This window comes from Emys orbicularis, chromosome 1, assembly GCF_028017835.1.
Source record: "Emys orbicularis isolate rEmyOrb1 chromosome 1, rEmyOrb1.hap1, whole genome shotgun sequence".
NCBI classification, from domain to species: domain Eukaryota; kingdom Metazoa; phylum Chordata; order Testudines; family Emydidae; genus Emys; species Emys orbicularis.
The window spans coordinates 143359248-143380763 of record NC_088683.1 but is presented as its reverse complement, the minus strand read 5'-3'; the positions used below and the strand labels follow the sequence as shown (position 1 = coordinate 143380763).

The following is a 21516-nucleotide window of genomic DNA, read 5'->3' as shown; positions in this document are numbered from 1 at the left end:
CATTATCCTCACATTGAGGGATAGCTGAAGAGAGAAAAGTGTGTGTGGTGGTGGTAAGAGAGACAGGGGAAGAGGAACACACAGACATATAGAGAAAGGAAGTTTCACTTGGATCTTGTAGTTTGTTTTTCAGCCATAGCTTCCTTGGTAAATCCACTTCAAAACACTTGGCCCTATAGCAGGGGTGGCCAACCTGTGGCTCGGGAGCCACATGCGGCTCTTCAGAAGTTAATATGCGGCTCCTTGTATAGGCACCAACTCTGGGGCTGGAGCTACAGGCGCCAACTTTCCAATGGGCCGGGGGTGCTCACTGCTCAATCCCTGGCTCTGCCACAGGCCTTGCCCCCACTCCACCCCTTCCCACCCCCTTTCCTGAGCCTGCTGTGCCCTCGCTCCTCCCCCGCCTCCTGCATGCCAGGAACCAGCTGATTGGGAGGTGCGGGGAGGGAGGGACCAGCTGATTGGGAGGTGCGGGGAGGGAGGGGGGAGGTGCTGATCGGCTGCGCTGCTGGTGGGCAGGAGGCGCTGGGAGCTGGGGGGGAGGGGGAAGGAGCTGATGGGGGGGCTGCTGATGTATTACTGTGGCTCTTTGGCAATGTACATTGGTAAATTCTGGCTCCTTCTCAGGCTCAGGTTGGCCACCCCTGCCCTATAGTGTCGGTAGCTGCAAAAGCTGGAAATGAAGTTGCTCTGAGCCTCCTGCTCTTTTCTCCACATGACGTTCTGCTCAGCGGGGGCAGGAATGGAATAACTGGGAGCTCCCTAACCCCAGCATCTGTCTGCTCAGAGAGTCTAGGGTTACAATAGCAGGGAAGATTCTCTGCAAGGATTTGCAGTCCTTGCCCAGTGCTGTGTCTTCTCTGTATAAATGCATGTTAAAGTCTGCATATATGTGATGTGTGTGGGATGAGACCAGCCTTCTATGATCTCACAAAGAAAGGCAATATAGGGAGTATGAGGACCAGGTGTGGGCCTAGAGGAAAATTATGGGCTTGAAAAGCTAAATTTTGGAAGGTCAGTTCATTTTAAGAGTGATCACCAGACTCTTCCTCCTCCCACTTAATGAACTCCTAGAACAGTTTGTGATGTCATACATTGGACCATTCTTATGTTAGTAACGAGTAGGGTTTATTAAGCAGTACCACATGAATTACATTTTGAAAATGAACAGACAAACAAACAAAGGCAGTGCTTCCTTAGATTATAGATATTTTATTCAAATGTTATGTTGACAAAAGAAAGAGAAAGTAAAACCTAGAAATCTATCAAGAGAAAAATCATTCAGAAAAATAATCCTGGAGAATAAATCCTCTCTAAGGTCTTTATATATGTTATTGAATAATGAATTAGTTCCTTATAAACTGCTTACACAAAGCAAACCATATAGTGTTACGTTCATTTGGTGAAACAGCATTGGCTGCAGAATAAGCAAGATACTCTTGTGTTAACTGTGATGGAATAAACCCGTACACTGAGTCACAGTGTTAACATGACCCAGTCACTGTACAACATTAAACATTTAAACATGATTCACTTTTCAAAAGGCTACAAGCTGAACCAATGGGAAGGAAATGGCTAAGAGTAACTAAATCAAATTGGAATGATTAAACATTCTAGTATCCTATCAACATCCCTCCCCCAGGATGGCCTGGTTCAATACACTCATGGCATCCAGACTGGTTGGCTGCCCAGGCCAGGATACTGGCAGCTATCAGGGATTGGCGGATGTGAGTGCTCTTTTCTGTTGATCATCTACACATAGGCTGAAAACTGGAGTCTGGTTCTCATCTGTTGAAATCTCTAAGCACGACGGAATGTTCTGGTGAAAAAAGCAACAACTGAAGTTAATTTCTTTTCTGGAGGTTGGCAGCTTAACATTTGCACTCTAGACTCACTCTGGGATTTAATGGACATGGGAGGAACTCACTGTAACTGCAATCACCTAAAATATTAATTGCTTCAAATCTCATTCAAAACCAGAGCAAATTACAAAGGGTTCCCAGGCATGTTTAATGGTCACAGGGACTCATCATTAGATCTGGTTGGGAGTATTCCAACTAAACGGTTATTCATCGGAAAATGCTGATTCGTCAAATCCAAAATATCTTGTGGAAATATAGCGGTTGTGAAGAAACTTTTGCTGGGAACATCTCTCATGTCCACCATGAGGGGGTGGAAAAAGGAGAGGGAGATAGAGAGAGAGAGAGAGAGAGCAACCCCACCCCAAAATAGCCAATAGCCTGTTGCTTTGGCCATTCCCCTGGGATATGAGAGACTCAGGTTCAAGTCCCTGCTACGTCTCAATCAGGAGCAGAGATTTGAACCTAGGACCTAGACTACACCTAAAACTGTGAAAAATGTCATAACATGCGTGACGTACTTAGGTCAACCTATCCCCCACTGTAGATGCAGCGCGGTGAATTAAACAATTCTGTCGACATAGCTGCTGCCTCTTGAGGAGGTGGATTTACCACAGCAACAGAAACCCCCTTTCCGTCACTGTAGTGTCTATGCTACAGAGCTACAGCGATGTATCTGCAGAGCTGCCTCTGTGCCGCTGCATTGCTTGTAGTGTAGACACAGCCTGGGTATCCCAGAGGAGTGTGTGAGGGCCCTACACACGAGGCTGGTGGCTACTCTCGGGAGGGTGCTCTCGCTCACTCTCTTCCACCTCCTTGTGGTTTTCACACAAAAACTGAAAAGGTCTCAGGTTTGTTCTAATGCAGAGTGAAAACACAGCTTGGAATTTCCCATGGGATGGAAATATCATTTATTGGCCGGCTCTTCCCTTCACGCCCTGACTGTGTATTACAGATCACCCTGTGACATGGGGTGATTTGGAAAGGGGAGAGACTTCAGGGGAGTTCAATGAAACATTCAATGGCCCCGTTACTAGGAGGGAATATAAACCCATCCAGATGTTGGCAAGGAAAGGGGTTAACCAGCTCTGGTTGGGGGATGGGAGGCCTGACAACAGTTTTGCTAGTGTAGATGGACTCTGAGAGAAGGATGTGCGGTGTAGCGTTGGAAGCTGTGTCTGCAAGGGAGGGTCAGGAAGAAGGGTCTCTAGGTTGAGGATGGGATGTAAGGGAAGAGAAGAACTGCGGGGTTTCTCTGTCTGGAATTTGTCTAGCCATGCTCTAGAACTTGCTTTGTACTTGGGCTGAGGAAAAACCCTGTTGTTTTTGTCCCTGAAAGGGACAGGACTTTTTACATTTATGCTGTTTTGCAATAAAGCAAACCACAGAGGTGTTTAAACTCCACCAAGATGTGAAGAGCCTTTTTCTCCTCCAACCAACCAGCCCTTTGATCTCCTCAGGCACTGAGAGATTTCCAATACAGTGTTCGTGTCCCCGTGAGCTCATTTGGAAGTCACCGTGTGTTACAGCTCAACTGCAGGAGAGAGACTCTCAGAATCACTGAGATTTCCAAGGAGGTCAAGGAACTGTCCCGCTCAGACACTGGGTTCTGCACACTGGCGGATTACCGCACAAGCCAACGGGGCCCGTGCCCAGAAGCCCCGGCCAATTTGGGGGCCCCCGCAGGAGCACTGGAACTCTGGTTCCACTCCCTGCTGCTCCTTCCCTCCCCGCTCTTCTTCTCCCTGAGCCCCTGCCCTTGGCCAGGCCAGAAGACTGAGCCTGGGGTAGGGAGAGGGTATTCCCCGCACGGTCCTCCGTGCGGAGGTAGGCAAGCTGCTCACCTGAGCCCCTCTCCCTTCCCCCCGCCGCCTCCCTGTGCAGAGCCGGCCCAAGCCCTGTCCTCCGCCCCTCATGGAGCAGGCTCGAACCTCTCCCTCACCCTGCGCGGAGCTGACCCAAGCCACTCACCTAAGCTCCCTCCTCCCCTGTGCAGGGCTGGCCTGAGACCTGCCACTCACGCCCGCCCCCCCACCTTTGGCAAAACTGGTCATTTGTCCTGTTTTCTCTTGCCATGTTGGTCACTTGACAAGAGCAAACGGGACAAATGTCCAGTTTTGCCAAAAAAGTCGGGATGTCTGGGGCCAAAAGGCGACGTACGGTCACCCTAGGCCAGCTGTCCCCAAACTTTTTCAGTCAGCCCCTCTTTCCCCAGTCTGTGACCCCCTGGGAGCCGGGGCCAGGAGCAGAGCCAGAGAAGGGAGCAGGAGCCGGGGACCACGGTACGACCGGGGGCTATAGTTGGGAGCGGGGCCAAAGGCACAGCTGGGGCCGCAGCCAGGAGCAGAGCCATGGATGGGAGCAGAGCAACAGCTGGGGCTGGGGGCAGGGCTGTGGGGGGCTAGAGTGGACCGGGGGCACAGCAGGGCTGGGTGGCGCTCCCTGCCCACCCCCTGTGGGGGCTGACCTAGGCCCCACCACATCTCCGAGTGTTCCTCCGTGTCCCCCTTAGGGGACCACTGCCCTAAGCTGTGGCAAGAGCCTCCCAGGGAGCCTGGGCAGCTGTGGGGAGCCCTGGGCCCTCCACTTGTCCGGAGCAGGCGGGGGTGTGCCTGAAAGCAGCCCCCATCCCATGTCCCTGCCCCCACAAGGTGCACCATCCAGAGCAGGTGGAGGGTCTGGGGCTCCCCACAGCAGTCCAGGCTCCCATGGCAGCTCTTACCAGGGCCCAGCTTCTATCCAGGCCAGGGCCTTGAGGGAAGAGGAGGAGCAGGGGGTGGGGCCCTATGGTGAGGGGGAGGGCCCCAATAAATCTTAATCCGCCTCTGGTTCTGCATGCGACTGTGGATCATTTCTGCAAGCAATATCCCCCTCCGTAAAGTTCTACTGACCTGAAGGATGGACTGGAGTTCGAGAGAATATAGCATTATCCATGGAGCAAAGTGCCTGGGCCAATAATCATCTTCATCCTTGTCCGCCTCATCAACAAATGTTCTCCAACAGTAGCTATAAGCTGGGAAAATGGAGCAAATCAGTCATGGGCTGAAGGAGGTATCAGTGGACTAAGTATACACAAAGGTCGGTCAATCTCAAGGGAGCAAGACTAATTTGAGCCATGCAGAATGCTTCAGCTAGGCAGGACCAGCTGAGGACACTACAGCACTTGGTCCTCATATTCTCCTGGCCTTTTCCATCTTTCTGTCCAGGGAAGGTCTCATTAAACCAGCCTTGCAAAATTTCACTCACTTATTCACCTGGGACAACAAGGAGTCCGGTGGCACCTTAAAGACTAACAGATTTATTTGGGCATAAGCTTTCGTGGGTAAAAAACCTCACTAGTGAAGTTTTTTACCCACGCAAGTTTATGCCCAAATAAATCTGTTAGTCTTTAAGGTGCCACCGGATTCCTTGTTGTTTTTGTGGAAACAGACTAACATGGCTACCCCCTGATACTTGTCACCTGGGACAAGTCATTTATGTATTGAGGGGAGAATAAAATATCATCTATTTCTTCATGATTACCAGCAGCAGCACACCATCAGTGGGTGAGCTGATTTTACTCTGGGGGTAGATTAGAAAAAAACTGCAAAGCCATCCCCTTGCATTTAAATACAATACTATATTCTCATATGAAATTGAAAGATGGCAGACAGACTGCGCCAGGAAGGAGGCTGGTGTTCTGTTTATTCCCTGAATAGACCACTAGAGACAGCGGCAGTGTCATACCAGCTTCACCCACGCAGACGGCTCAGCAGTGTGCCTCAGCTCTCAGTTCCCGCCTCTAGTGGTAAAAGGGGCCTTGGCTCTTCATGGCTCATTTATGCCCCAGCCTCTCTGCTGAGACAAGGGGATCAGCAAGTGCCAGCAGGGATGGAGATTTTAGTGATTTTTATCTGTACTGCTAAGAACTGGACTGCAAACACCAGCACATTTCAAATAGGTCAAAAAATGGCTGTCAGCTACTGGCTTTTGGTCACTGACACTCAGGGGAAAGTTTGAAACCAAAGACCTAAAGGGGAAAAGCTCTGAATCCCACTGCACTATCCCCCAAGACTTTGGGGCCAGACTGAAGCCACGGACCTAGAAGTGAAAAGATTCCAGAGTCCATTCTACAACATCAGTGGAGCCATCCGTGACCATGGCTGAATTGGAACTAGTGATCTAGAGGCAAACTGCCCCATGTCCCATCTCTATTCCATCCAGTCCCCATAACTCATTACCTGGGAGGTCCATGACTCGGATGGACACTCCAATGTTCACCAGGCTCCGTAGACCCTGACGATTGGTTTCCTCTTTGTGCCAGTAGAGCCGTGCTACATAGATAACTAGGTTCACATTAGGCTGTTCTTTCAGGAAATCCCTGATTTCCTTGCAGCAGTCCCCACAGGGACTCCAGGACATGTACCAGGTGATGGAGCAGTGGACAGAAGGATCAGATCTTTGCTCCTGAAAGACATCTTCTATGAAGTGGATTTCAGCATGCTCTGTTCGAGTGCTATGGCAACAGCTCTGCCAGGACCTTTTGCTATTGCTCCACTTGATTTCATAGAACATGTATTGCACCCTTCGAAGGACACTTGGGTCATAACCGTCTATAAATGTCTCCTGGAGTATCTTCCCCCTGAAACATGAGAGAGATTCCAAAGAGTCACTGACTGCAGCTTTATCGCTAAGAGCTTGCCAGACACAGAAAGTTAAAAATGAGAGGGATGGGAAAGAGGCACAGATAAATGGAAACAGAACTCACAGAAGGATAGAGGGAGACTCAGAGATAGTGACTGGAGAAAGGAAAGCGAGATGGGGAAGAAGGAGAGTTAAATCTAGTATCACACTGATGAGAGGGGAGTGAGATCTGAATCTTCCCAGCTCCCACTTTGCCTGTAAATCTTGTGGAGGATGTGGTGCTTTCATTCTCACCCCTGTGTGATGCCTCTGGATACATGATCTGTGGGAAAAAGAATAGAGTCACCTTGTGCACAGAGAGCAACATAGGGGAAAACAGAAAAAGGGAGGCCTCCCAACGCATCCTCCCTGGGACCATGTGACCTATAATTGTTCATTCTCAATGGACAATTCCTATTCAGTACTGCTGAATATTGAAGAAGTTCCTTGCTAATGTGCAGTGTCCTGAGGATAGTGAAGGTGATAAGGGATCATCCTGGTCCCAAATATGGCCATTAATTTTACCATGTGCACATGCGGCAGAATGCCCATTACTTGTTAAGTAACAGTGAAATAAATAAATAAAATAATAATAATTAATAATAAATATCTAGGACATTATCCAAAGCTCATTAAAATCAGTCTCAGGCTCTCAATTCTATGTATAACTGTAAGATACTACCAATATCCAAAGAACTGTTCTTTCATTTATTTTTATTTTATTTTACTTTAAATGTGGATTTTCCCATTAATATTTTAAAATAAACTTAATAATCATTATTAATTTAATTTTTTAAGTTGATATGTCCCAGGAGCTATAGTTATGTTAGTTCTGTTTTGGAAGAAAATAACATTCTTATTTTCTTTAAGAACCTTAGAAAACAAAACGAGGGAAACATGGCTCAGGAACACTGAGAACAAACTTTTTCAAATGTAGGACACATTTAAAATTTTCATTACAACCTAAGCGCCAGGATTTAATAACAAAATCCCCGTGTCTTTGAAATTCCTCCATCAGCCCTTTTTTCTGCCACCATTTTCATGCCCCAATCACTTTCAACTCAAACCTGAAAGCCAAGACAGTGGCACGCAGGGAAGTTCAAAAACATGCTGAGACATGCACAAACACGTACTCAACTAGAGCCCGGACCAAAGTCTATTGAAATCAGTGAAAAGACTCCCCTTGACTTCCAGGGAATTTGGTTCAATCCAGGGCTTAATTTGTAATGAATGAGGCGCTGGGGCTCAACCCCACAAGCCCCGGCACAAATTAAGCCCTGGCTGGGTGGCCAGAGAGCAGCGGTTGCTGGCCAGGAGTCCAGAGGTGCCAGGGCTATGAACTGCCATGCCTAGAGGTGCCAGGGCTAAGCCCCAGTACACATTAGGCACTGGTTCAGTCCCATAAAGAACACATATACATTATACACATATTTATACTACTTAGTTACACTGAGGCAAGTTTTCAAATATAGACAAGCCTATACAGACACATACAAACATATGCATAGATACACAGAAAAATCTGAACTGTTTATAGAAAGAGGGGGCCAATGGGATGTACTAGTAAAAAACAAATCATTGTTATAACTTTGAAAAAGCCAGTATATATATCCACGACAACGTAGTACAATCTACCACAGCTTTAGCTCACCGTTTGTCTTTGTAAGAAGTATTCTTTTAGTACTTATGTATGTAAGCGGGGGAATGGTCCCGCTATTGTGGGGAACTTTCCTGACTTCTGCACTACCCCGGTGAAGTGGGCTAGCGAAAGGATCTGAGTCCTCGCTCCCACTTCCTTTACCCAGAGGCCTCCCTGCCCTTGAGGACTCCCCTTCCACTCTCCTGTCTGGCAGAGTCCTCGTAAACCCCGACAAGGCTGGGCCCAGGATTCGTGGGGGGCTCGACCCCCAACCCTGCTGTGGTCACCCAGGACAGGGGCTAGGGTGTCCCCACTCTGGGGTACTCTCTCTGCACTGGGCAACTCCCTGACCCACTGATCATTTCATACAATTTAAAGCAAATACAAGTTGTTTAATTAACAATTAATTTTAAAAAGAATAAGGAAAAATGGGAAAGGTTAAAGGAAACACATCACCCTGCTCTGTGGCAGGGAACATTACAAACAGTGTCTCTGGAACGTCAGGGCAGTTCACAGTCTGTTCCTTGTAGGTCCCAGGCTCCTTCTCAGGCCCTGGCTGTGCTGCAGAGACGCTGCGGGTTGGACACTTGCTCTGGCGGTGGCCACACGCTCTCAGGCTCTAGGTGGCAGGACCCTTTTTCCCAGCGTCGCCCCTGCCCGGTCGGGGTTACGATCCCCCTCCAAGTCTGGCCTGCAGAGCCTCTTGGCTGAGGCGTCTCCCTGCGCTGGGCCTGCTGCCCAGGGTCCCCCTCACTCTCCCCAGCTGCTCACCGCACCCAGCTCCGGACTGCTCCAGCCCCAGCTCCAGCTCCACTCTGCCTCAGCACGGCTGCTGCTGCTGCTGCTCTGCCTTCAGCTCCTTGGGCTGCTTCTCTGGCCCATCTGGCTTTGGTTGCTACAGCTCTGCTCCCAGGGCAGGTCTGCTCTGCAGGCTGCTTCTGTGACTCTGCTCCCAGCTCTGACCTGCTTCCTGGCTGCTTGTCTGGCCCCTCTGGTTACTGCAGCTCTGCTCCCAGGGCAGGTCTGCTCTCTCTGGGCTGTGCTCTGCTCCCAGCAGCTTAGCTCAGGCCCCTGCTCTCTCCTTAGCTCGGCCCCGCTCTGTCTGACTCAGGCCATTCCAGTTCACACGGAGGACAGGACCCCCCTGGCCTCCTGACTCCCTGATTAGCCTGCCCGCCCTGTCAATCAGGCTGATCTGGAGCATTGGCCTCTCCCCATTGTTCCTGGGGACTGTCAGTCTCAGGCTCCTGATTTGCCATCAACCCTTCCCCTTTTAGTGCTGGGAGCTAGCCAACCAAAACACCCCCACTGAATGTTAGTAAGGGGGCAACAGTCCCCTTACATGTAGGAAAATCATTTTACTGTCAGTGATTTTGTTTATCTTTGCTAAGTTAGAAACTAAAAACACATTTTAGATGTAAAACACAGAGATAGACAGCTCCATCTTATATACATAGAGCCACAATAGCCATACAGCTAGGCATACATATATACGCCCATACAGCTGCATATACATATATTCACCCATAAATTGATATAGGCATTTGCACACATAAATGCACTAAAATACTGTATACAAACACACACACATTTACTTGCAAACACATACGCACTAATGCTGCAGCTTTACCTCTGTTCCAACCAGCAGCCATGGCTTTCTCTCACTACAGCTTCCGAGGCTGTTTGTTTTACTGGTGCATTTTCTCCCTTTCAGTTTCTATTCCTCTGATGAGAAACCTAAGAGCATTTTGGAAACGGGAGACTCCCTGACATGCTGGGAGACATGGATAGTGTGGAAGCCAGGTGTACGCAGTCAGTGAGGTTAGGATTACAGTATTGTAGGGGCTAGACCTCAATACTGATGCAAAATAGTTCTAAATAAATTATAATGTATTCTTATGTTTGGTCATTACAGATTTGCCTGTACCTTTATTAAATTTAAAGAACTACTTATAAGTACTTTGATATACATGGGGCTTGGAGAATAATAGCTTCTATATTGATATTTTAGCCGCTTGTTTTATTAAATGAAGTATTCCAGTTAATTAAAGAAACTCCTAGGAAATTTGTGCTTTCTGTCAGTAAGACACAGGCATGAAAAGCTGGAAGGGGACGTCTCTCCCTTGTTAAGGAATGGGAAGATATTCTTTCTCTAGACTCAAAGAGAAGTGGTGTACAAAGCATCTGACCACAAAAGCTGAGCCAGGAGCCTCTTCTTTTAACCCTTCTCGCCTTCTGGAGCAAAACGTCAGTTTTAAGCTCACACAAAGAATTCCAGCAGTATTCTTATCAAAAATTGATTCCGTGGTTAAACTCTCTGAAGTCTTCATATAATTTTAAGGAAACCCATGATTTAAAAAGTGGGAGTCATGTCCCTGAATGGGGAAGAGAGTTATTAAGAGACATCAAGAGAGACAGTTATTAAGATGTGGCCCCTCCATTTCTTGTTTCTTTAGATTATGAAATTTAGTCACTTTGGGAATAAATGTACTTGTTGCTCACCAACTTGAAACAGCCCTTTTACCCCACTGTGACAAATTGGACTTATCACGGGCACCCAGATGTGTGGCGGGAATGGAGGGGAGATTACCAATATTTAGTGCAGGGGAAGAAATACATCCTTTGCCACAATACTGGGCATTGCTCCCTGCGTGGTAAGGCAGCCTAAGCCCAAAACTGCCCTTGAAATTTCCCCCACTCCCCAGAACACACAGTGAGGAGGCATCATAGAGGGCACTTGTGTAGAGAGCAACCTGCATAGGGCACTTGTCAGCTGGCCTCAGAAAGCAACTGTGTAGAGACTCTATGATTTATAACTGGGGCTGGGATCCTCCAGCAACCTCTAGGGAGGTTTCTTATTATGATATTTGCGTTATGGGTGGGAGAAGAGAGAGAATTTCACTTGAAACTTGTGGTTTGTTTTTTCAGTCACAGCCTTGTTTCCCTTGTCACTCCTCTCTGTGGGTCACGGAGGATGGCAATGGGCGTAGGAGCAGTAGCCAGGAGCAGAACCCAGTTCCTTGTCCCTGACAGCAGCACAGTCACTGGTCACTGATTCCATCCTTGGCTGCCAAAGAGAATATTTCAGAGCCATCCTCAGAGAAACACATTTCCCAACAGCCACCCCGCCACCCCCGAGGTTCCATAGCTGATCTATAATGCATTCTGGGTCTGGTGGGTTCATGATGCCATTTAACTTCTCATGGGTCTCCCCTCATTCTGAGTGAGTCTGTTCCATGGCTGAGCTATATCAAACTGGCAGTGTCCACTGGGGTTATATTTGAATAGCAGGGATAACTGGTAAAAATGTGTAAATAACACTTACTGGATTACATAATAATTGTTACCTGCAGTTTTCATATAGTTCTGAAAATTTAACAGGAGGAAGCTTGATTATTGGTGGAAACTGTCAGTTATAGGGGGAGGCAGGATGCCACCAGCTTTCCTTTCTGACCCTCATCACCATAGTTTTGTGTATCTCTTAAAAGACCAATTGTTGGTCCTTGGTTGTACAGCTGATCTTCACCTCAGTTATCACCCTCTTTCTAACAGCCCATTTTGGGGAGATTAATGAGAATTCATTTTGATTGTTCTTTCTTATTTATAATAGTCATAGTGCCTAGGAGCTCCAGTTATGGACTAGGACCTGATTGTGCTGGGTGCTGTATTCATAGGAATTTCTATGGCCCCCCATCACTATAGTACCTGAGTACCTCACTTACAAGAATACAGCTAACCTCAGAAACCCCTGGAGGAGCTGCAGGAGACAGAACTTTCTCAGGGGCTGGTTTGTGACTGAAATGAAGGATCCCAGGAACTAAGGACCGTCTCACACCTCATCACCTTCCACTTTAAGTGCAAGGTGCAATTCTATTCTTTGACCTGAACATAAACATATCGCAATGTGCGTGTGTGTGTGTGAGAGAGAGAGAAATAACAATATGGTTGCGCACACACACACACATATATAGGCACATACACACACACACATATATATGCTAAAAAAAAATTCCATACAAGACACTCCTCTGGACACTCCATTTTCTGCTGGGGAGAGAATGAGAGAACAAACACATGACCGATGTTAGTTAAATTGCTTAATGCACTACTAGGAGTCACTCAGATATTGCAGTGATGAGCGCAGTAGGAGAACCTGTATAAAATAGAATGTAGGGGAGTATTATCCCTGTTTTACAGATATGGAAAATAAGGCATAAAAAGGTTTAATGACTTGCCCAAGGCCACACAGAGAGTCTGTAGCAAAGCCAAGGATGCAACTCATATCTACTGACTCCCAGTTCTGCACTTTAATATGTGGGGAAATAACTGTAGGATTTTCTGGAATCCTCTGTTTTTCTGAACCACTGGCAGGCTGGCTCTTGGCACAGAGACAGCTCTGGTCTCCTTGGATGATGACCTGCTCCTGGTAAAGGACAAAGATCAAGGGTGACATCCTGGTCTCATTGAACTCAAAGGGACCCAAAGTGTCCATCCAGGATGATTTTCTTTATTCTTTCAGGCCTGGTCTACACTAGGAGTTTATGTCGAATTTAGCGCCGTTACATCAAATTAACCCTGCACCCGTCCACACCACGAAGCTATTTAGTTCGACATAGAGGTCTCTTAAATTCGACTTCTGTACTCCTCCAAAACGAGAGGAGTAGCGCTAAATTCGAAATGGCAATATCGAATTAGGCTAGGTGTGGATGGAAATCGACGGTAATAGCTCCGGGAGCTATCCAACAGTGCACCACTCTGTTGACGCTCTGGACAGCAGTTCGAGCTCGGATGCTCTGACCAGCCACACAGGAAAAGCCCCGGGAAAATTTGAATTCCTTTTCCTGTCTGGGCAGTTTGAATCTCATTTCCTGTTTGGACATCGTGGCGAGCTCAGCAGCACTGGCAACGATGCAGAGCTCTCCAGCAGAGATGGCCGTGCAATCTAATAGAAAGAGGGCCCCAGCATGGACTGATCGGGAAGTCTTGGATCTCATCGCTGTGTGGGGCGATGAGTCCGTGCTTTCCGAGCTGCGCTCCAAAAGAAGGAATGCAAAGATCTACGAGAAGATCTCTAAAGCCATGGCAGAGAGAGGATACAGCCGGGATGCAACGCAGTGCCGCGTGAAAATCAAGGAGCTGAGACAAGGCTACCAAAAAACCAAAGAGGCAAACCGACGCTCCGGATCCCAGCCCCACACATCACGTTTCTACGAGGCACTGCATTCCATCCTAGGTGCGGCCGCCACCACTACCCCACCAGTGACCATGGACTCTGAGGATGGGATATTGTCCACGGCCGGTTCCTCGTCGGAAATGTTAGCGGACGGGGAAGATGAGGAAGGAGATGAGGAGGACGAGGCAGTCGACAGCGCTTGCACCGCTGATTTCCCCGACAGCCAGGAGCTCTTCATCACCCTTACCGAGATCCCCTACCAACCGTCCCCATCCGTTACCCCGGACACCGAATCAGGGGAAGGATCAAGCAGTGAGTGCTTTAAACATCTAAACATTTATTTTTAACATAACTGGAATATTTATATTGTAAACAATGGGGTTTTCATTCACTCATTTAAACATAGAAACTTTTATTTATAAGACAACAGGAATATTAATAATATCAGCAATTGGGTGTTCATGGTTTCTTTGCCTTAGGCAACTATTTAGTCCCAACTATGTAAAAAAAATCAAATAATGTCCGGATTTTCATGATTAGGCAACCACAGGACGCTCCACTCTGTAGTCCCTTCCAGTACAGTTACACCAAAATACGGTCTATATGTCCGGGAATTGACACAAAGTCCTCATGGGAGAGCTCAGCATAGCTCTCCTGGAGGTACTGCTCAAGCCTGTGCATCAGGTTCCTTGGCAGGGCGATCTTGTTAGGTCCACCGTGGTAGGACACGTTCCCACGCCATGACTCTATCAAGTAGTCCGGGATCATAGCACGGCAGAGCATGGCGGCATACGGCCCTGGTTTCTGCATGCTCTCCCGAAGCATCCGTCCCCTGTCGCTCTCCGAGATCCTCATCAGCGTGATGTCGCACATGACGCCCTGCTTTGAATTAGGGAGGGGAATGTTAGTATTGGGACTGCTTTACAACCACGCGGTGGAGGCGGCAGAGGGGCAGCATACAGGGATCTTTCCCTGGGACAGCCGCGAGGTGGTGGGACAGGGGCAGAGCTCATGCTTCCCTGATTGCTGCCAGCAGAGAGTGGCATTGCTTTCAATGCGAAAGGAGCCCAGTGCTACTATTAAAGTTTTAAGCTGCCACAAGTCTACGGCTTACCATGTTTTCCTGCTACAAAAGTAGAGGTGTCCTGCCATGCTTCTCAGATCGCAACTGCAAGACCCCAGGCACTGAAGGCGAGGGCCGAAAATTCGACCTTGTCCTGAGTGCGCATGTGAAAGGTGCAGTGCATGGTGTTGTTCACAGAGAAAGACTATGTTCTTTGTTAGCAACTTCATTTATCTGTCTCAGGAATTCACTCCCTTTTTCCCATTCCCACAGACACATCTGCGACTGTCTCCCAACCCAGCCTGGCATCACACTCCCAGAGGCTAGCGCAGATTAGGAGGAGGAAGAAGAAGACGCGTGAGGACATGTTCTATGAACTAATGGACTGCTCACGAGCGCAGGCAGCCCAGCAGACACAGTGGAGGGAGAACTTGTCACAAATGCACCGAGCAGTCATGGAACGGGAGGAGAGGTGGCGTCAGGAAGACCAGCAGGCTACTCAAACCCTGCTTGGACTAATGAGGGAGCAAACGGAGACGCTCCGGCACCTTGTGGATGTTCTGCAAGACCGGAGGCAGGAGGACAGAGCCCCGCTGCAGTCTATCTCTAACCGCCCTCCCCCGCCACAAAGTCCCACACCCCCCTCACCCAAAGTCCAAAGAAGGAGGGGCGGCAAGGGCCGTTAAAACTTTCAGTCAACCCCTGCAGACTGCTGTAGCACTAGAAGGCTCTCGTTCCACAAAGTTTGAAAAGTCCTTTCCTACCCATCTCACACAAGCCCCCGTCCAAGTTTCCTCCCCCCCCTTTTCATGTGCGGTTCATAATAAAATATTTGTTTCTGTTAAGTACTGTTTCCAAGATTTTCTTTTAGAGGAGATTCTGTCTGAAGGGGGGGAAGGGGTTTGGTAATTGGACAGGACAGTCACCTTTAGCAGGCTACAGAGGCGGGGGCAGGTCCAGCATCAGGACACATACACAGTGCAGTCACCAGTTACCCTGGTCAGTCTGGGAGGTGGTTTTAGTGTTCTGGGGGGCGGGGGGGTTGATCTGTGACTTTGTGGCGGGGGAGGGCAGTTACAGATCTTATGCGGCGGTCCTTATCCTGGATCACAGAGCCACGCAGCAGGGGATCTGTAACCGTCCTCCCCCTGCCACAAAGTCACATAGCCCCCACACACACTGGCAGGCTCCGTTGAAACCACCAGTCCACCACCGCGGAGCCTATCATTCCTGGAGTTTGGAAGCGTCATTTGCATCACTACACTACACCCGCTCCCCACCACAGTCTGCGTCCCAGGTTCAACACTTTCCCACGAAAACAGTAATAAAGAAAACGGTGTTCATTAACAAAATTCAAGTGATTTTATTTTTAAACGTGTGTTGGAAGGGGGGGAACGGGGTATGTAACTGGAGAGGATACTGAACATTTAGTGGGTAAAGAAACGGGGGCAGGTTCAGCTTCTCTGTACACAAACTGAAAAGTCACTGGTTACCCTGCTCACTCAGGAACCTAGCTTTCAAAGCCTCCCGGATGCACAGCGCGTCCCGCTGGGCTCTTCTAATCGCCTGGCTGTCTGGCTGGGCGTAATCAGAAGCCAGGCTACTTGCCTCAACCTCCCACCCCGCCATAAAGATCTCCCCCTTGCTCTCACAGAGATTGTGGAGCACACAGCAAGCTGCAATAACAACGGGGATATTGGTTTCGCTGAGATCACAGCGAGTCAGTAAGCTTCTCCATCTCCCCTTGAGACGGCCAAAAGCACACTCCACCACCATTCTGCACTTGCTCAGCCGGTAGTTGAAGAGTTCTTTTTCAGTGTCCAGGGCACCAGTATAGGGCTTCATGAGCCAGGGCATTAGCGGGTAGGCTGGGTCCCCGAGGATGACTGTAGGCATCTCCACATCCCCAAGAGTTATTTTGTGGTCCGGGAAGTAAATACCTTCCTGCAGCCGTCTAAACAGACCTGAGTTCCTGAAAACACGAGCGTCATGAACCTTGCCCGGCCATCCGACGTTGATGTTTGTAAAACGTCCCCTATGGTCCACCAGTGCTTGCAGCACCATTGAAAAGTAGCCCTTTCGGTTGATGTACTGGCTGGCCTGGTGGTCCGGTCCCAGGATAGGGATGTGAGTTCCATCTATAGCCCCACCGCAGTTTGGGAATCCCATCGCGGCGAAGCCATCTATGATGGCCTGCGCGTTTCCCAGGGTCACTACCTTTGAGAGCAGTACCTCAACGATTGCGTTGGCCACTTGCATCACAACAACCCCCACGGTAGATTTGCCCACGCCAAAGTGGTTCGCGACTGACCGGTAGCTGTCTGGCGTTGCAAGCTTCCAGAGGGCTATGGCCACTCGCTTCTGGACAGTCAGGGCTGCTCGCATCCGGGTGTCCTTGCGCCTCAGGGCAGGGGACAGCAACTCACAAAGTTCCATGAAAGTCCCCTTCCGCATGCGAAAGTTTCGCAGCCACTGTGATTCATCCCAGACCTGCAGCACTATGCGGTCCCACCAGTCCATGCTTGTTTCCCGGGCCCAGAATCACCGTTCCACAACATCCACATGACCCATTGCCACCATGATGTCCTCGGCGCTGGGTCCCGTGCTTTCTGACAGGTCTGTGCTACTCTCAGACTTCAGGCCCTCACCGCGGTGCCGTAGCCTCCTCGCCTGATTTATCTGCATCTGCCTCTGGGAAAGGTGGATGATAAGCTGCGAGGCGTTGACAACGGCCACAACTGCAGCGATGGTCGCAGCGGGATCCATGCTCGCAGTGCTGTGGCGTCCGCGCTGTCACTGACCAGAAAAGTGCGCGAACTGATTTCCCGCCGGCGCTTTCAGGGAGGGAGGGCGGGAGTGACGGTTGGATGACGACAGTTACCCAAAACCACCCTCGACACATTTTTTCCCCCAGAAGGCATTGGGGGCTCGACCCAGAATTCCAATGGGCAGCGGGGACTGCGGGAACTGTGGGATAGCTGCCCACAGTGCACCGCTTCCAATGTCGACGCTTGCCCCGTTAGTGTGGACTCACAAAGTCGAATTACTGTCCTTAGTGTGGACACACACGTTCGACTTTGCAATATCGATTCCACATATTCGATTTAAGTAAAATCAAACTACTCTCGTAGTGTAGATATACCCTTAGAATCTAGACTGCCTCCGCTCTGCTGTATTCTCTCACCTTTTTGTCTCTGTAAGAAATACCTGTTTAGTACTGATGTAAGAAAACCATTTTACTGTCAGTGATTTTTGGCTGTCTTTACTGACAGGTTAGTAACTAAAAACACAATATGTTTATAAATACACTCAGAGAGCTAAACAAACCAGAAGTATCTATTAAATATACATATCTTATATACATAGATCAACAACAGCCATACAGATGCATGTACATATATATGCCCCTAATTTCATATAGGCATGAACACACATAAATGTACACATATACTGTATAGACATAGAAACACGAATGCCCAGATATATGTATATACTTGCAAACATGTACACAGACATATGCATTGCTGCACCATCTTTACCTCCATTCCAGCCAGCAGCCATGGCTTTCTCTCACTATAGCCGCTGAGACTATCTTGTGTTACTGGTGCACTTTGAGTTTCTATTCCTGAGAACAGAAACCTAAGAGATTAGAGAAACCAGCTGTACCCAGCCAGTGATTGGTGATTCAGCTCTGGGAGGTTCGGCTCTGAGTCATGTCGGGGATGGACCTCAGCACTGATGCAAAATTGTGCTTAATGAAATTATTTTAATGTATTCTTGTTGTGTTAGGTTGTTACAAACTTGGATGGTACATGGGACTTGGAGAATAATAGCTTCTCTGTTGTTCTATTAAAAGAAGTGTTCAGGATAATCCAAGAAACTCCTAGGAAATTCTTGCTTTCTCCCAGTAAGACACAGGCACAAAAAGCTGGAAGGGGTTGTCTCCCCTCGTAAAGGAATGTGCAGAAATTCTTTTTCTGGGCTGAGCCAGGAGCATCTTCTTTTAACCCTTCTCCCTTTCTAGAGCAAAACGTCAGTTTTAAGCTCATACAAGGAATTCCAGCAGTATTCCTATCAAAAACCGATTACATGGTTAATAGGGTGACCAGACAGCAAATGTGAAAAATCAGGACATGGGGTGGAGGATAATAGGAGCCTGTATAAGAAAAAGACCCAAAAATCGGGACTGTTCCTATAAAATTGGGACATCTGGTCACCCTAATGGTTAAACACTCTGAAGTCTTCGTGTCATTAAGAAGCTATGTGACTAAAACAGTGGAAGTCACGTTCCTGAATGGGCATCAAGAGACACAGTTATTAAGATGTGGCCCCTCCATTTCTCTAGACTATAAAATGTAGTAATTTTGGAAATACATGTACTTGTTGCTCACTAACTTGAAACAGCCCTTTCAGCTCGTAGTGACAAATTGGAGTTACCACAGACACCCAGAGGTGTGGCAGAAATGGAAGGGAGATGGGCAATATTTAGTGCAGGGGAAGAAATACATCCTTTGCCACAATACTGGCATTGCTCCCTGCGTGGTAAGGCAGTGTAGGCCCAGAACTGCCCTTGAAATTCTCCCCCACCCCCCAGAACACACAGAGAGGAGGCATCATGGAGGGCACTTGTGTAGACAGCACCCTGCAGAGGGCACTTGTCAGTTGGCCCAGGCAAATGGGCAGAGACTCTGTCATCTATAATTGGGACAGGGATCCTCCAGCAGCCTCTAGGGAGGTTTCTTTGAGTGACAGGATACTCATGGGTGGGAGAATAGAAAGAATTTACTTGAAACCTGTGGTTTGTTTTTTCAGGCACAGCCTTCTTTCCTTTGACACTCTTCTCTGCGGATAATGTAGGATGACAATGGGTATGGGAGCAATATATAGGAGAAAACTCAGTTCCTTGTCCCTGATGCCAGTAGAGTCACTGGTCACTGATTCCTGGTCACTGGGCTACCAGAGGGAAACATTAAAAACACGTTTCCCAACAGCCCCACCTGGGTCTGAGTGATCTGTTTCCGCAGCTGATCTATAATACAGTCTGTGCCTGATGAGTTCATGACATGGTTGAACATTTCATGGAGTCTCTCCCCTAAATTGTCCCTGAGTTCTGAGTGACTCAGGTCCATGGCTGAGCTAGAAGAAACAGGCATTGTCCATTGGAGATATACTTGAATAGTGCGGTTAAGTGCTGAAAAATATGTAACCAACACCTACTGTACTATACTATAGTTTTCATGTGCAGTTTCTGAAAATGAAACACAGATGCTGTGTTCTTTACTGATAGAAACTGTCAATGCCCCTCTGGCGGAGGGCAAGATGACAGTATCTATCTATCTAATCTATCATCACCATTGTATCTGTAGGTCTCTTTAAAAGAAATATTTAGGCCCTTGCTCTTTACGCTGATCATTGCATCGGTTATCACCATCTCTCTCACCATCTTATTTTGGGGGAAGATTAATGAGAAATTATTATAATGATTCGTTAATTATTAATTGTTATTACATTATTAATTATTACTAATATCATCATCATAGCACTTTAGTTGCCCCTAGTTTTAACGACGAAAGTGCCAGTGTAGACATAGCCTAAGACAGCACAGGTTTGTGTTGGTTGCCTCTGCTCTCTAGAAGCTCTCTGTGGTCTGCCACAAGGCTCCATCCTGTCACTCCTTCTGTCCAGCGTGAGGCTGTGAAAAGAGACGGTGAAATAGTTTGGATGACAGCATAAGTATGTGTCTGGAACTCATCATGATATTTCTTTTTAAGCTCTCTTAGCTCAGGTCTCGCTCCCTTCCTAGGTTGCTCTTCACCCCCCCCCCTTTCCCCCGCCTCTCCTCAATTCTGCTCTCTCTCTTTGTTTTAAAAGTTAAAAGTTATAGTTTTTACAGAAACCTCCAAAAAATAAAGCAATTAAAAACAGACTAAAACAAGAAACAAAAAGAAAACAAGGTAAAAACTTTACTTTAAATAAATCCAGTAAATTAAGTATTTTAACCCTTCAGGAACGCAACAGCTGAAATTATTCCTAACTTTCTTGAAGATATGGTTGCCAAGCAAGAGAAATGCACACTCTGCTTCTAATCCTAACCACTCCCTAATATTTGAAACATGGGCTTTTCTTATTTCCATATAGCAGAGTTTTAAAATAATGTTAAATATAAAGTAATGCAAAATTCCTTGTTACCAAATTAATACAATACATTTGGCAAATATTAATATATTTTTAACAATTTATGTTACAAGTTTTAAATAAGGTAATAATTTGTTTATTCAAATATAACCCTTTTTATTTTTTATTTTTGTTTGCCTTATTTTGTATAGTTATGAATAAAATTCTGGCGCCATTTGTTGTTAATTGTAAGTTTGTCATGTGTGTTGTCTTGTGTTGTACGTTGTGTGTGTCACGTAACTATTTTTTATTATTTTTATTTTGTTGCAACAAAAGTCAATTTTATACCCTTTTAAAAATTTATGTATATGTGGTACCACACTATTTTAAAATCATGGTTGGGGTATAATCATAGTATTATTAGCACCAATTTTTTGTGCAAAGTTCAAAAAGGTTTCAGTTACAAATATATGTACATATATTTCTGCCTCAACAAATAATGCAATTGCAAACAAAAAATATTCTCTTATCAATCACAGTTTTGTTTTGTTTTTTTAAAAAAAAATTATTTGTTATTCAAAAAAAAATGTAAGGGGAAACCTCAACATTAAGGTAAAAGTAATATTAACAAAATGTTAATTTCTTGTTTGGGCTTTTTATAAACTTGTTTGCACTTTTAAATATAGTTATAAGAATATCATAACCAAAATGTTTTAAAATAACAATTTATGCATAAAGCTAACCAAACAATTTGAACAGGTTTCCACCTTTGGCTCCCAAACATAGCAAAGCATCATGAAAGTGTACCCTCAAATACCCTCAAAGTACTGTATTTAAAATTTATTTTGGTTTAATTTTATAGTTGGTTTAATTTTTTATGCTTTTCTTTTGTTATGTTAATGGGAAGCAGTGGTTGTTAAAGCTGTGCTTCTAAACAGTTAACAAGAGTGAAATTGGTATCACAAGGAAATTAACTCTAAAAAGCTTGGTAAAAATTCTGTTAACT

General features: G+C 46.9%; 1 protein-coding gene across 3 annotated transcripts; it reads right to left on the bottom strand.

Annotated features, from left to right (window-relative positions):
• Positions 1-1193: 1193 nt before the first annotated feature.
• Positions 1194-18017, bottom strand: LOC135875734 (C->U-editing enzyme APOBEC-1-like). Of its 3 annotated transcripts, none has more exons than XM_065400736.1 (5): positions 17936-18017; positions 6777-6804; positions 6080-6480; positions 4751-4872; positions 1194-1819 (listed from the first exon to the last, which is right to left on the bottom strand). In XM_065400736.1, the coding sequence occupies exons 1-5, from the start codon at positions 17955-17957 to the stop codon at positions 1712-1714; spliced, it is 681 nt and encodes a 226-aa protein (XP_065256808.1). In that variant the 5' UTR covers positions 17958-18017; the 3' UTR covers positions 1194-1711. The 3 variants fall into 3 exon arrangements, with proteins under 3 accessions (XP_065256808.1, XP_065256798.1, XP_065256789.1); XM_065400726.1 differs by lacking the exon at positions 17936-18017 and adding an exon at positions 9791-9820; XM_065400717.1 differs by lacking the exons at positions 6777-6804; positions 17936-18017 and adding an exon at positions 6607-6770.
• Between the last annotated feature and the right edge of the window lie 3499 nt (positions 18018-21516).